Raw genomic sequence first — 13,212 nt, 5'->3', positions numbered from 1 at the left:
CAGGGAAGGAAGCCAAAGCACCAGAAAAGAAGGAACTCAAAGCCCCGAAGAAGGAGGCAACCAAAAAGCCCCAAAGAAGGGAGGAACTCAAATCCTAGAGGACGCAGTTGAGCTGGAAAAGAACTCTTTATTCTTTAGTCACACAACTAATTTTATACAGTTTGATAGACCTCGTGTGCAACTTTAGTTAGTTAATAGATTTCTTAGCAGTTATTCTATTATTGGTTAATAAAATAGATTTTACTAGTGCATCAAATCTCTATTGTATCATTTACCTGTTCTCTACACTGATTCTCATGGGACAAATCCCTTGTTGTTGCAGGTGCATTTGTTTCTCACCCTCAGAACAGATTGTTCACAAAGTCTCACTCTCAAAACAGCTTCAGATGGGAACTTGTAACTGCTCAGCTGCACTCAGAGGAGATGACAGGCCAGCTATTAATAGAGCAGAGCAAGGCCTGATTTCATAAGGCTTTTCTTTTATCATTGTTCTACCTGTCTCTGGCATCTCCCCCTTTTTGTTCATTTAAAAAAGGCTCCTATGTTCTGATGTTGAAACTGCTCACTCTTGTGAGGGTATTATCTCATCAAGGTTCTCACTGGTGATCTATGAGATATGGGATAAGATAGATAAAAGAGCAATTACAATCAACAAAACTTACCAAATTCCATCAAGTCATTGACACAAGGTTTTGCAGCATGGGAAAACAGAAGAATAATGTCCAATGTCTCTTAGGGAAATGGAAAGAAATGACCATTGTTTCCAATTAGTTGAGAAGTGTGAGAAAGTCTGTTAGCTGGAAATGTTGATCTTTGGCATCCCTGAATGTCCTCCTGGGAGCTGGAACAGGGAATAACTGAGGAAGGGCAGTAGGAGCACTGTACCATGAGGATGCCCTGAGGCTTTTGTTGGCAAATGGCCTCTGTCAGTTTCCAGACATAGCCATGTCTTGGCAGTCCTCCTCCTGCTCCTGCTCTGGCCACAGAGGCTGCAAGGTGATGAGGTTATTTCTCTTTCCACTGGGCCTCATTTTTTCAGAGCTGATCAGTGTCTGATGGAATGAAGAGGTGACTGCTTTGAGCTGCTGATGATAAAACACAGGCACATCTTCTCCTGAAGGTAAAGAATCAGCTGGGCTTCACTGTGGTACACTCAGTTGGGATTTAGAGGTGATGATCTTTTTTTCCAAATTTCTCATGTAAATATTGCATCATTCAGAATGATTAGTCATCCAAATTTCTCAGGTACATTTTGCATTTTTTGAACGTTCTTAAGGCATTCATTCCTCCTCTTTTTTGTTTTTTAAGAATTAGATGCATGGCTTTTGTTAGGAGTATGAAGCAACATCATAGTAAAATAATACATGCAGTGGACAAGAACCTTACAGCAATTAGGAATAATTTGGATACAACAATCAGGAATATTTCAAATAGCAGACAAAGCTAACAACATAGGTGGAATTAGGTAAATAGCAATCTCTGAAATAATGTACCATCATCCCAGAGTCTGCACACAGCTGACAAATCTCCATTCAGGGGGGACTTGGATAATTATTTCCAGATAATAATTCCCAAGCTCCCTTTAAAAATAGTCCAACTGTCATGTCTAGAGGGTCAGATTGCCCACTCAAAGCAATCAAAATCTAGTTTTGATGCAGAAAACATCTGGGTCTGTTGGAAAATTCCAGTCCAGGCAGAGATGAGGCCTGGCCACCACCCAGGCTCTAAGTGGGAGAGAATTTCCTAAATGGAATTTAAAACAAGGCTCTTGAGAATGGCACTTAGGAGTGAAGGTCTGGGGGTGACAGACTAATGAACCATCCAACAGCTGTCTCCTCCAAAATTCCCTCAGCACAGAGATGCTTTAAACCCAGCAAACTGTTGGAGTGGTTCTGTAATAATAATTGGGACTGCAGCTGATTCCTTGAGGAGATGGCACAACACCATCAGGTTAGAGGAGGGTTCCCCCAGAGCTGAGATATCATTTCTTGGAACTGTGAGAAATCCTTAAAAATGATGAGAGGGCATTGGGTCACAGCATGGAGGATTTTGGTGGGATTTTGGGCAGATGGTTTGGTGTGTATCCAGAGTGACTTTGGGCAGATTTGGGGCCTGCTTGGGGCAGATTTGGGGCAGATCTGTTGCTGATGTTGGGGTTTTTCTCCCGTTTGCCCAGCTGTGGGCAAAGCCCCGAAGCACATCCTGTTCCTGCCCCAGCTCCTGAGGAGCCCCAGGAGCTGATGCTCTCCATGCTCTGCCCCCAGGGAGATCTGGGGCAATCCCGGCGTCCCGGGGATTCCAGGGATTCTGGGCAGCCTTTGGGCATTGGGGAATTGTGGGGCTTGGGGGGTGAGAGGGGTGAGGGGGGCCTGGGGCTGGATTGTTTGGGGAAAGTATTGGGATTTTGAGGGAAATGTCTGGATTTTTGAGGGTGAATTTCTGGGGTTTTAGGGGGAATTTCTGGCTTTTTGGTAGGAAATTTCTGGATTTTTGGGGGGCTGAATTTCAGGATTTTTTAGGGGGAAATTTCTGAATTGGGGTGGAGAGTTCTGGATTTTTGGCAGAGTTCTGATTTTATTTGAGGGGGAATGTTGGGATTTTTGGAGCAAGGTTTAATGATGTTTTTTGTGTGGGGGGTTGCATTTCTGGATTTCTGGGAATGTTTATGGATGGGAAACGGGGTTGGTTTTGGATTTTTTGAGGAGGAATATTTCTAGATTTTCTGGAGAAAGTTCCTCATTTTTTCGGAATATTCCAGGAATTTTTGGAGGAACATTTCTGAATTTTTGGGGGGAACATTTCTTGATTTTTGGAGAATGTTTCAGGACTTTTTTTGAGAGCATTTCTGGACATTTTTGGGGAACTGTTACTCAACAGAGAACATTTCTGAATTTGGGAGGGAACATTCCTGGATTTTTTGGGGGGAGCATTCCCGGGTTTCTGGGGAACATTCCTGGGTGTCTGGGGATCATTCCCAGGTGTCTGGGGCTCTCCTGGCCCCGTTCCCATCCCAGGTTCCCGGGGTTCTAGGAGCTGCCCTGGTGCCAGGTGCCGTGACATCGCCTGGGTGCGGTTGGACACCGAGGTGCAGGCGGGCGCCGCCCGCGAGGCCCTGCAGGGCTCCAGGATCACCCAGAGCAGCGCCAGGAAGATCTCCTTCACTAAAAAGGGACCCAGAACACCCCAAACCCCTCCAAAACACCCCCAAACCCCCCCAAAAAGGGCCTGAAATACGTCAAAATCCCAAAAATTTGAACTTTCCCCATCCTGAATCCCCCAATTCCCACACCAATCCCCCCTTTTTTTCCCAGCACTGTACCCAGGATCTCTCTGCACCTGGAGCTGCCTCATATAAACCCCAAATATCCCCAAATAACCCCAAACAAACCCCACTGTGCCCCCCCGGCTTGGAGTGGGTTTGGGGGCGGTGGGAGGTGCGGGGAGTCTCGATCCCAAATGTTGGGGACTGGTGGGGTTTGACCCTAAGATTTGGGGTTTGGGGGGGTTTCACCCCTCGGGGTTTGGGGCTTTTTGACCCCCAGACTTTAGGATAATCTGGAGACCCCAGATGTTTCAAACCCCAGGATTTGCAGTCAGGGGGTTTTGACCCCAAAGTTTGGGATTTAGAGGGATTGATCCCAAGATTTGTGGGGGTTTAACCCAAAAGTTGGGGGATCAGGGGGATTTGACACCTCAGAGTTTGGGATCAAAGGGCCTTTGACCACAAACTTTGGGGATGAAGAGGGTTGGGCACCTCACACATTTCAAACCCCAGGAGTTGGGGATTGGGGGTTTGAACCCCAAATTTTGGGGTCTGGGGGTGTTTGACACCTCAGGATTTGGGATTTGGGGGTGTTTGACCCCAGATTTTAGGAATTGGGGGTGTTGGACACGCAAAATTTTTCAAACTCCAGGATTTGGGGTCAGGGGGATTTAACCCCAACGTTTGGAAATTGGGGAGTGTTTGACACCCTAGGATCTGGGCTTTGGAGGGGTTTGATCCTAAAATTTGGAGTTTGAGGGTTTGGGGCAGGTGGGAGGGAAGGTGGAGATCCCAGAGTTTGGGTTTGGGGGTGTTTCAACCTCCCCCCAAGCCCCGCTAGTGTTTCAACCCCCAGGATTTGGAATCGGAGGGAGTTGACCCCAGGATTTGGGGTGTTTGACCCCAGGATTTGGGGTGAGGCTTGGGATCAGAGCCATTCCCTGGAAACAGCGGCAGGATCGGGATTGGAAACAAGAATGGGAACGGGATCGGGAATGGGATCGAGGAGAGACCCTGATGCAGTCCTGGATCCAATCGCAGGGAGAGACCCCGCCCCAGTCCCGCAATGGACCCATCCCCACAATCCCGGACCCCTCCCCACAACCCTGGAGCCCTCCCCAATCCCAGCCCCTCCCCAGCTGCTGATCGGACCCTCCCTCAATCCCAGCCCACCCCAATCCGGACCGGAGCCATCCCAGAGCCTCCCCCATTCCCGGCCCAGACCCTTCAATCCCTTTTTGGGGCGGCTCCTGCCGCTTCCCGCCCATTCCTGGGGGTTCCAAAGGGCCCCGGGGACCCTCCCCATTTTGGGGGTGTTGGGGTGGCCCCAGGGCCGCCCCGAGGGCCGAGGGGAGATCGAAAGCCTTAACCCGAGGGGCTCCTGGGGGTGCCCAGTTCCTCCCGTTCCCACCCCAAAACAGATCCTGGCCAATCAGAGCGCATGGTGCTGATGACTCATCAGTGTGCAGGAGCAGAATTTGGGGAGGGGGGAGGTGACCCTGGGGATGGGGCGTGCGGGGGCAGCTGGGGCCGCACTGGTGGCACTGGGGGTGCTGGTAGCCCCCCCGGCCGCGGAGGGAGCAGGGGGAGGGGTGAGAAGTGGGGTGGGGTCCCCGTATTCAACCAAAGGGGGGTTGGGACCACCAAAGGGAGCAGGAGGGGCCAGGAACCCCCAAAACCAAGCACAGGGGAGGGGATTGGGGATTGGGGGAATGATGGGGAAGGGGCGGGAGAACAGGAAGGAGGGGGATATATTAAACACAAAACCAAACACCACTATAATTTCTTATACATTTTATCCAAACAATTACACTTTAATAATATCCTTAAGTACTCTAAAAATATTAAAATTATTTTAATTTAACTGTGGGTGAGTGGTCTTATTTGGATATTGGTTTTCGGATTGTTTGGGTTAGATTATTCAAAAAATGGGATTTTTAAGGAATTCATTCAGATGAGAAGGCAGCACTCTGCAAACAGAACTGACTGAAAATGAACAGGACAGAAATCAGTAACTCTGAAAGTTTTATGTGCTATCAAATACATCCCACCCAGCCAGCCCCACACAATCCCCATCCCACTGCTCCAAACTGGGATCCCACTTCTCCCAGTCCCCTCCCAACCCCATCTCATCCTGGCAGCTGTGGAATGGAGTGAGTTTGGCCTGCGACTGAGTATTTTTGAGGAGGGAACAAGCAATTTCAGCTGCTATGGCACCTTGATGGGCTAAAATTCAGTTGTTTACAGTGGGATTTGAGTGGTTTTGAGGTGACAGATCCATCCCTCTTGGCTTTTGGAGTTAAAAGAGATGGAGCGGACGGCCCAAAATCCTCTCAGAACCCACAAATCCTCCAGAATTGCTGCAGCTGAGTTCATGGTGTCCAGGGAGGCGGCAGCTGCCGGTGCCAGGGACAAACAAGACGGTGCTTGGTGTCAGAAAGCTCCAGAATCCATTTCTGACCCCCGAAAGACAGGGCAAAGGCAGGGCCGTGGGGTTTTTATAGGGTATCTCAGGGGTAAAGTTGCGGTTTGGGTCAGGGGAGGAGTTCTTAGAAACGCAAGAAGGGTGAGATCAAACTCCTGCCTCTTAGCAACAGGGGCACTCCACACAGAATGTGTCCCGAAATCCTAAATTTCCCCTCAAACACCTGTGAAATGGTGGGATGTTAGACATTTTGGATCAAATTCCTTCATTTAACCCTGTTTTGGCAGATTTTAAGGGATGAAGATGAGGCACAAGAAAATTAAGGCCAAACCAAAAGGAGAAGCAGCCAGGTGTGTTCCAAATATGGATCACAGGGAACGTGCGGCACCAGGGCTGTGCCCAAAGTGGCTCCTCCAGTGGGGGATGGAGTTGGAGCAGCGCACAAAGCTCTTCCCACACTCAGGGCACTCGCAGAGCTTCCTTCATCAGTGCTTCCGTTGGTGTCGGGTCAAGGTAGAGCTGCAGGAGAAGCTCTTCCCACACTCAGGGCACTCGTAGGGCCTCTCCCCAGTGTGGATGCACCGGTGAGTGACGAGGGTGGAGTTGTACCTGAATCCCTTCCCGCAGTCGGGGCATTGGAAGGGCCTCTCCTCCGTGTGAATCCAATAGTGCCTGAGGAGAACTTTGCTGGTCTTAAACCTCTTCCCGCATTTATCACACTCGTAGGGCCTCTCCCCAGTGTGGATCTTTTGGTGCTTGGTCAGGTTGGAGCTGAGGCTGAAGCTCTTCCCACACTCCCCACACTTGTGGGGCCGTTCCCCAGTGTGGGTCCTTTGGTGCTTGATCTGGTTGGAGCTGAGGCTGAAGCTCTTCCCACACTCCCCACACTCGTAGGGCCGTTCCCCAGTGTGGGTCCTTTGGTGCTCGATCAGGGTGGAGCTACGGCTGAAGCTCTTCCCACACTCCCCACACTCGTGGGGCCTCTCCCCAGTGTGGATGCGCCGGTGCATCACAAGATGGGAGTTGTGCCTGAAGCCCTGCCCGCAGTCGGGGCAGCGGAAGGGCCTCTCCTCTGTGTGCGTGCGCTGGTGCAGCAGGAGATGGGAGCTGGTCTGAAACCTCTTCCTGCACTGATCACACTCGTAGGGGCGTTCCCCAGTGTGGATGCGCCGGTGCACGATCAGATCAGAGCTCCACCTGAAGCTCTTCCCACACTCCACACACGTGTGGGGCTTTTCCCCATCACAAAGCGGCTTATGGAGCACCAGCTCCGAGCTCTGGTTTGATCTCCGTCCGCCTTCCCGGCCCAGGCTGGGTCTTTCCCCCTCAGATCCCCGTGATCTGCGTTTGCAGCCCCTCCTCGTGCGGGATCTCCGGGGCTTTTCCTCCCCGTTGGGTTCCTGTGCTGTGGAGCCACTCAAAACGGCCTCTTTCAGCAGGTTCTGCTGTGGGGATTTGTCCTCCCTGTTCTCCATGCTCAGCTCCTGCTCTGGGGGTGGAAGGACAAGAACAGGATAGGATTTGCCTCCGTGCCACAGGCAAGGAGAAGGAGATCCTCCCAGGGCTGTCCTGCAGCCGGGGGCCGTGCTGGGCTGAGAGATGGAGCAGAAGAGAGGGGGAAAGGGGCACTGACTTCCTCCTCACCTGTCTCAGTGTCTCGGGGCATCTTCCTCTTCCTCACAGCCTGCCAGGGGTTGGGAATGGAAAATCCTGGTTTGGGAAAAACAAGGGATGAGCACAATAAGTTTGAAGGTCCTTCTGCCCAAGTCCATCTCTGCAAGTCACTGGCCATATGGGCTACAGAAAAACCTCCCAAACACCAAGGTTCAGCCCTGAAAAAGATTCCCAGGAGTTCCCCATCCCTGGTCCCTCCCCTCTGGTGTTTGGGGGTTCTCCCCTGTCCCAGCTGCTAGGAGTCATGCTTCAATTGGGGGTCCCCCTTCCCCTCAGTGCCTGCCCTCCTCAGGCTGCTGGCAGTCCCAGCAATCCCAAAAGCTCCCCCTTCTTTGCTCTCCCCATTTCGGGATGCCGGGGCTGTTTAGGCTCCTGGGGTCCCTTCTCCCCTCATTCTCTGCCCTGGGCTGCAGGGGCTCCAAGGAGTCCCCCCTGCCCCTCTCCAGGCTCTTGAGGGTCCCGCCCATGGCGGTGCTCCCCCCTCTCTGAGCTCCCCACTTTGGGCTCCTGGGGGACACAGGGCTCTGCTCCTCCAGGCTGCCTCTGCCGGCAGCCGCCACCGGCACCCCCAGGGTCCCCCCAAGGGGCCTTTTCTGCTCAGCCTTGGACTGCTTCATTCTGCAAACATCCCCCCAAAAACCCAACTGGGAGTGACTGGGAGGGACTGGGAACATGCTGGGGGTGACTGGAAACAACTGGGCTTATACTGGGTTTAACTGGCATCATGCTGGATGTGACTTGGATCAGCCTGGCACAGAGTGCCACTACACTGAGGCTGACTGGGAGTGCTTGGGAACAAATGGGATCAGACTGGAAGGAACTGGGAGTGACTGGGAACATGCTGGAGGGAACTGGGCTACACTCAGAGATACTGGGAGGGACTGGAACAAAAGGGAGGGTGAAAGAGAACAACTGGAACCATGTGGAGCACAACGGGTTCATACTGGCAGGGACTGGGAGCAGACTGGGATCATCTTTGGATCATACTGGGAGGGACTGGACTAATACTGGGAGTATCTGAGAGCAACTGGGAACACACTGGGTTCATACTGGCAGGGACTGGGAGCAGACTGGGATCATCTTTGGATCATACTGGGAGGGACTGGACTAATACTGGGAGTATCTGAGAGCAACTGGGAACACACTCTGCACATCATCCCCCATACTGGGCCTGACTGGGAGCAACTGGGAGCACACTGGGAGCAAATGGCATCATACTGGGACTGACTGGCTTGATCTAGGAAGCAACTGGAACCACACTGGAGGCAGCTGGGGCCACACTGGGAGAGACTGGAAGCAACTGGGATTATACTGGGACCACACTGGGAGGGCTGGCATGTGACAGGATCAAACTGGAGCTTACTGGGATCATACTGGGGTTGAAAGGGAGCGACTGGGATCGCACTTTGGGCTACCGGGAGAACTGAGAGAAACTGGAATCGTGCTGCAAGCAAACTGGAGGAACTGGGAAGGACTGGATGCACGCTGGAGGCAACTGGGATATTCTGGGCATGACTGGGGGATCATACTGGGATGACTAACACCTTACTGGGGCCACTGGCAGTGCCTGGAAGCGACTACAGACATGCTGGGGGGACTGGAACCACACTGGGGAGAACTGGGTCCATGCTGGGGGCACTGGCATCAGACTGGGAGTGTCTGGGAGTGTAGGAGCAACTGGGATTCGACTGCAAGTGACTGGGATCATACTGGGAGTGGCTACAATCACACTGGGATTATAGTGGGTGTGATTGGATCCTGACTAGGAGTTACTGGGCGCTACTGGGCCCGTGCTAGGAGGAAATTGTTTACTCGGATGTATACTGGGAGTGTCTCTCGAACCATACTGGGGGGACTGGAACCACAGTGGGATCATGCTGGTGTCAACTGGGACCACGCCTGGGCCAACTGAATCTACCCTGGAGGCAACCTGGCATGACTGGGACCCTGCTGGGAAAGACTGGGACTATTTGAGTGGCAACTGGGATCATAATGGGAGGAACTGGGAACAACTGGAACTATGCTGGGGGACACAGGGATCACACTTGAATCACAGTGGAATCAGCTGGGTCCATGCTGGGTTACACTGAGATCTCACTGAGAGTGCCTGGAATCATACTGGGATTGACTGGGAGCAGCTGTAAGACACTGGAATTGTGCTGAACGCAACTGGGAGAAAGGGGGAGTGACTGGGAGCATGCTGGGGCTGACTGGGATAAACTGGGAGAGACAGGGAATCACTGGGAACACACTGGAGGCTACTGGGATCATGCTGGCATTGGCAGGGAGCACCTGTGATCACACTGGGGGCTACTGGCATCAGACTGGGAGTGACTGGGATCACACTGGGAGCGGCTACAATCAGACTGGGATCAGAGTGGGTGTGATTGGATCCTGACTGGGGGTTTCTGGGAGCTACCAGGCCCTCCTGGAGCCACCTGGGGTCATAATTAGAGGAACTGGGAGCAACTGGGAGAAAACTGGGGGCAAGTGAACCACCCTGAGGTAACTGGGAGCACCTGGCAATGACTACGAGAATGTTCAGGGAGCATGTGAGACCATGCAGGTGGTGACTGGGATGAGACTGGGAGCGACAGGGAATGTGCTGGGGGAACTGGGAACATGCTGGGGGCAAGTGGCAGTGACTGGGGCCCTGCTGGGAGAGACTGGCATACTACTGGGAGTGGCTAGGACTATGCTAGGGGAAAACTGGGGGAACTGGGAACACACTAGATGAAAGTGGCAGGAACTGGGAACAACTGGGACCGTGCTGGGAGCAAATTGCATCATTATAGGGAATGACTGGGAGGGACTGGGCTCATGCTGGGAGTGCCAAGGAAACTGGAAGCACACGGGGGGACCAACTGGGCTCATACTGGGAGCAGCCACTCCAGACCCCAGGACCCCCAACAAAACCTCCCGGGAACCCCCGATGTTGCCCCGAGGGCCATCTGCGGCTCAGCTTTGGAGCCCTGCCAGCTCCAAACATCCCCCCCAAAAAACCCCAACCCCAGGCACCCCTCGGCAGATTTGGGCCCAGCTACCCCTCCCTGGGCACCTGCGGGATGGGGGGCGACGCTCCCGGGGCTGTGGCCACTCCAGGGTTCCTTCTCCCCTGCTGCACCTGCTTCCTGCTGCCGCTCGGCCTCTTCCTCCCTCCCTCCTGCTCCTCCCCCGTTCCCAAGGCCGAACCCTGAGGAGAAAGGGGTGGGGCCAAGGGGAGGCACAGTCCTAAAAGGGCCTGGTTTGGTTTAAAATAACCCAAAAGAGCCTCAAATGCAGAACAAATCCACTAGGTTTAGCTGAAAATCAGCCTAACAGCATTAAAATTATCCAAAGGGCTCTAAAATCCAACCAAATGGGCCTAAAATTGCCCAAACTGGTTTACAACTTCTTAAAATTAGCCTAAAAGCATCCTTAAATCTCCAAAATGGGCATTACAACCACCCTGAAAGTACCTGCTTTGGCCTAAAAACTCCCAAAGGATCCTAAAATCCATCCCGCTTTGCCAAAAATCACCTAAATTGACTTAAAATCAGCCAAATGTGCCTGAAAGCAACACAGGAGGACCTAAAATCATCCTAAATTACTTGGTTTGACCTAAAATTATCCAAAGAAGCAAAAAACCTACTCAAATGGTCTCAAAATCACCAAAAAAAGGGACCTAAATTCATCCACGCAGGATTAAGATTCACCCACGTGGGCCTCAAATCATCCCAAGGGATCCAAAATCCCCGCCCAAACTCCACCACATTTGGCCCAAAATCAGCCAAAGGGGCCTAAAATCTGCCTGGAAAGCCTGGGAATCCCTGCCAGGGATCTGAGCCCACCCTCACCCTGCCCAGCGTGGCCCAAACTGCCCCCGAGGGGCCGAGCCTGAGGCCCTGCCCGGGATGGGCTCCGGGCTCGCTCCGCGCCCTCCGCGCTCGCTCCAAGGAGTTTAGGCCGCGGCCCCGGACGGGCCTAGGTGGGACTGGGAGGGACCAGGGAGGGCTGGGCAGGGCTGGGGCATCTGGGGCTGCTTGGGCTGGGGGAGTCTGGTGGGAGTTTGGGGCAATTATTGGGGTTTTGGAGAGAATGACTGGGGTTGGGGCAGTTGGGGAATTCTGGGGGGTTTTGTGGATTTTGGGGGTTTGGGTTTTGGGGGGGTTTTCTTGGCACTTTGTGGGGGGGTGTTTTTCTGGGTGTGTTTGGGGTTTATTAAAATTTTTTGGATTTTCTTATAATTTTGTGGGGTTTTACTGGGAGTTAGTGGGAGTCTCTGAAAATTTTGGGGGGTTTCATTGGAATTCTGGAGCCATTTAGTGAGATTCCTTGGAGGTCTAAATATTTTAAGGAAATTTTGGGGGGTGGTTGGGGATTTTTGAGGGATTTTGGGGGGTTTTGTGGGGTTTTTGGGTTTTGCCAGGATTTGTGTCTTGGGGGGGAATTTGTAGAGCTTTCTATGGTTTTGGGGACATTTTTGGGGGATTTGTGGGGCTGAATTGGGATATTGGGGGGGGGCTGTTGGGATTCCAAGGGGTTTTGTGCGCTTTTATTGGGATTCTAGGGTGTTCTAAAGGGATTTTGTGAGATTTAGTTGGGATGTTGTGGGTTTTATTGGGACTTTTGGGGGTTTTAAGGAGATTTTGGTGCCTCTCAGCACTTCCCCACACCCAGGGAAAACCCTAAAACCCCCTCACACCACCCAAGGCCCCCCAAAATTCCACTAAAACCCCCTAAAATCCCAGGAAAAACTGAAATAAGATCCTCCAAAACCCCAGAAAACCCCAAAGAATCCCAGTGGAACCTCAAAAAATTAAAAAGTACTCCCAAAAATTTAAATAAATCCCTCCCCCCCCAAGAAAACTCCTATAAGACTCCAATAAAATCCCCCAAAATCCAAAACCCCCCAAATCCACCACCCCCACCCAGAACTCAATAATTCTCCACAAAAACCTCAAAAATTCCCCCTAAACAAATAAATCCCCCAAAGCCCCAAAAAGCCACCACCAAATCCTCAAAAAAGCCCCCAAAATCCCCCCCGAACCCCCCAGACTCACTGGGGCCATCCTGGATCAGGGGGCACTGGCCGGTGGAACAGGAGCAAATTCAGGGGGCTCTCGGAGCTTTTTGGGGAGGGGGCACCATGGGAGACCCCCAAAAAAGGGGGGGAAACCCCCTGAAACCCCGAGACCCCGGGTCAGGGTGCGCTTGGGACCCCCTGGGACCCCCAAATCTCCCCCAGGACCCCCAGAGACCCTCAAGGGTGGCCCAGGATCACTCCGGACCCCCAAACCCTCCACAATACCCTCAAAACCTCCCCAGGACCCTCACACGACCCCAGTTCTCCCCAAAATTCACCCCAAACCCACCTGGGACTCCCCTGAAATCCATCAGACTGCCCCAAATCCTCCGCAGTCCCCTCAATCCACCTCAAATCCCATGTAATCCCCTCAGACTGCCCCAAATTCCCCCAGATCCACCTCAGAACCCCCCAGATCCTCTCACAATCCCCCAAAATCCCCTCAGACTCCCCCAATTCCCCTCCGATCCCCCTAAACCCACCTGAGAACGCTCCAGACCCTCTCAAACTCCCCCCAAAGCTCCCGAAAGCTCCCTCAGACCCACCAAAGCCCCCTCACACCCCCTCATTCCCCCCCAAACTCACCGCACACCCCCCTATTTCCGGTCAATGCCCCCAAAAATGCCCCGTTTCTCCTCAAAGCCGCCTCAGACCAGCCCCAAACCCACCCACCCCCCAGTTTCTCTCCGGTCCCACCTCAGCTCAGCTCCGCTCCGCTCCTCTGCCGCTCTCCCCTCACGATTTCCCGCGGCCGCCGCGTGAGCGGGCTCCCAGCCAATAGCGGCG

The 13,212-nt window shown here is 52.9% G+C and overlaps 1 protein-coding gene and 1 long non-coding RNA gene across 3 annotated transcripts; both read right to left on the bottom strand.

Annotated features, from left to right (window-relative positions):
* Positions 1-6,172: 6,172 nt before the first annotated feature.
* Positions 6,173-6,877, bottom strand: LOC311165932 (uncharacterized protein; the record flags this gene model as incomplete). Its single annotated transcript, XM_084227418.1, has 1 exon — positions 6,173-6,877. A coding segment is annotated over one exon (705 nt), but the record flags the coding sequence as incomplete, so codon positions are not given.
* Positions 6,878-7,001: 124 nt separating this feature from the next.
* LOC311165920 lies at positions 7,002-12,502 on the bottom strand. 2 transcript variants are annotated; one of them, XR_014616963.1, is made up of 3 exons: positions 12,404-12,502; positions 7,332-7,397; positions 7,002-7,176 (listed from the first exon to the last, which is right to left on the bottom strand). It is a non-coding gene; the product is annotated as an uncharacterized lncRNA (long non-coding RNA). The 2 variants fall into 2 exon arrangements; XR_014616964.1 differs by lacking the exon at positions 12,404-12,502 and adding an exon at positions 10,420-10,543.
* Positions 12,503-13,212: the final 710 nt, after the last annotated feature.

The sequence above is a fragment of the Fringilla coelebs genome, assembly GCF_963513975.1.
Source record: "Fringilla coelebs genome assembly, contig: SCAFFOLD_33, whole genome shotgun sequence".
Taxonomy (NCBI): Eukaryota; Metazoa; Chordata; class Aves; order Passeriformes; family Fringillidae; genus Fringilla; species Fringilla coelebs.
Note: the sequence above shows the minus strand (reverse complement) of the source record. Positions and strands in the feature narration are given on the sequence as shown.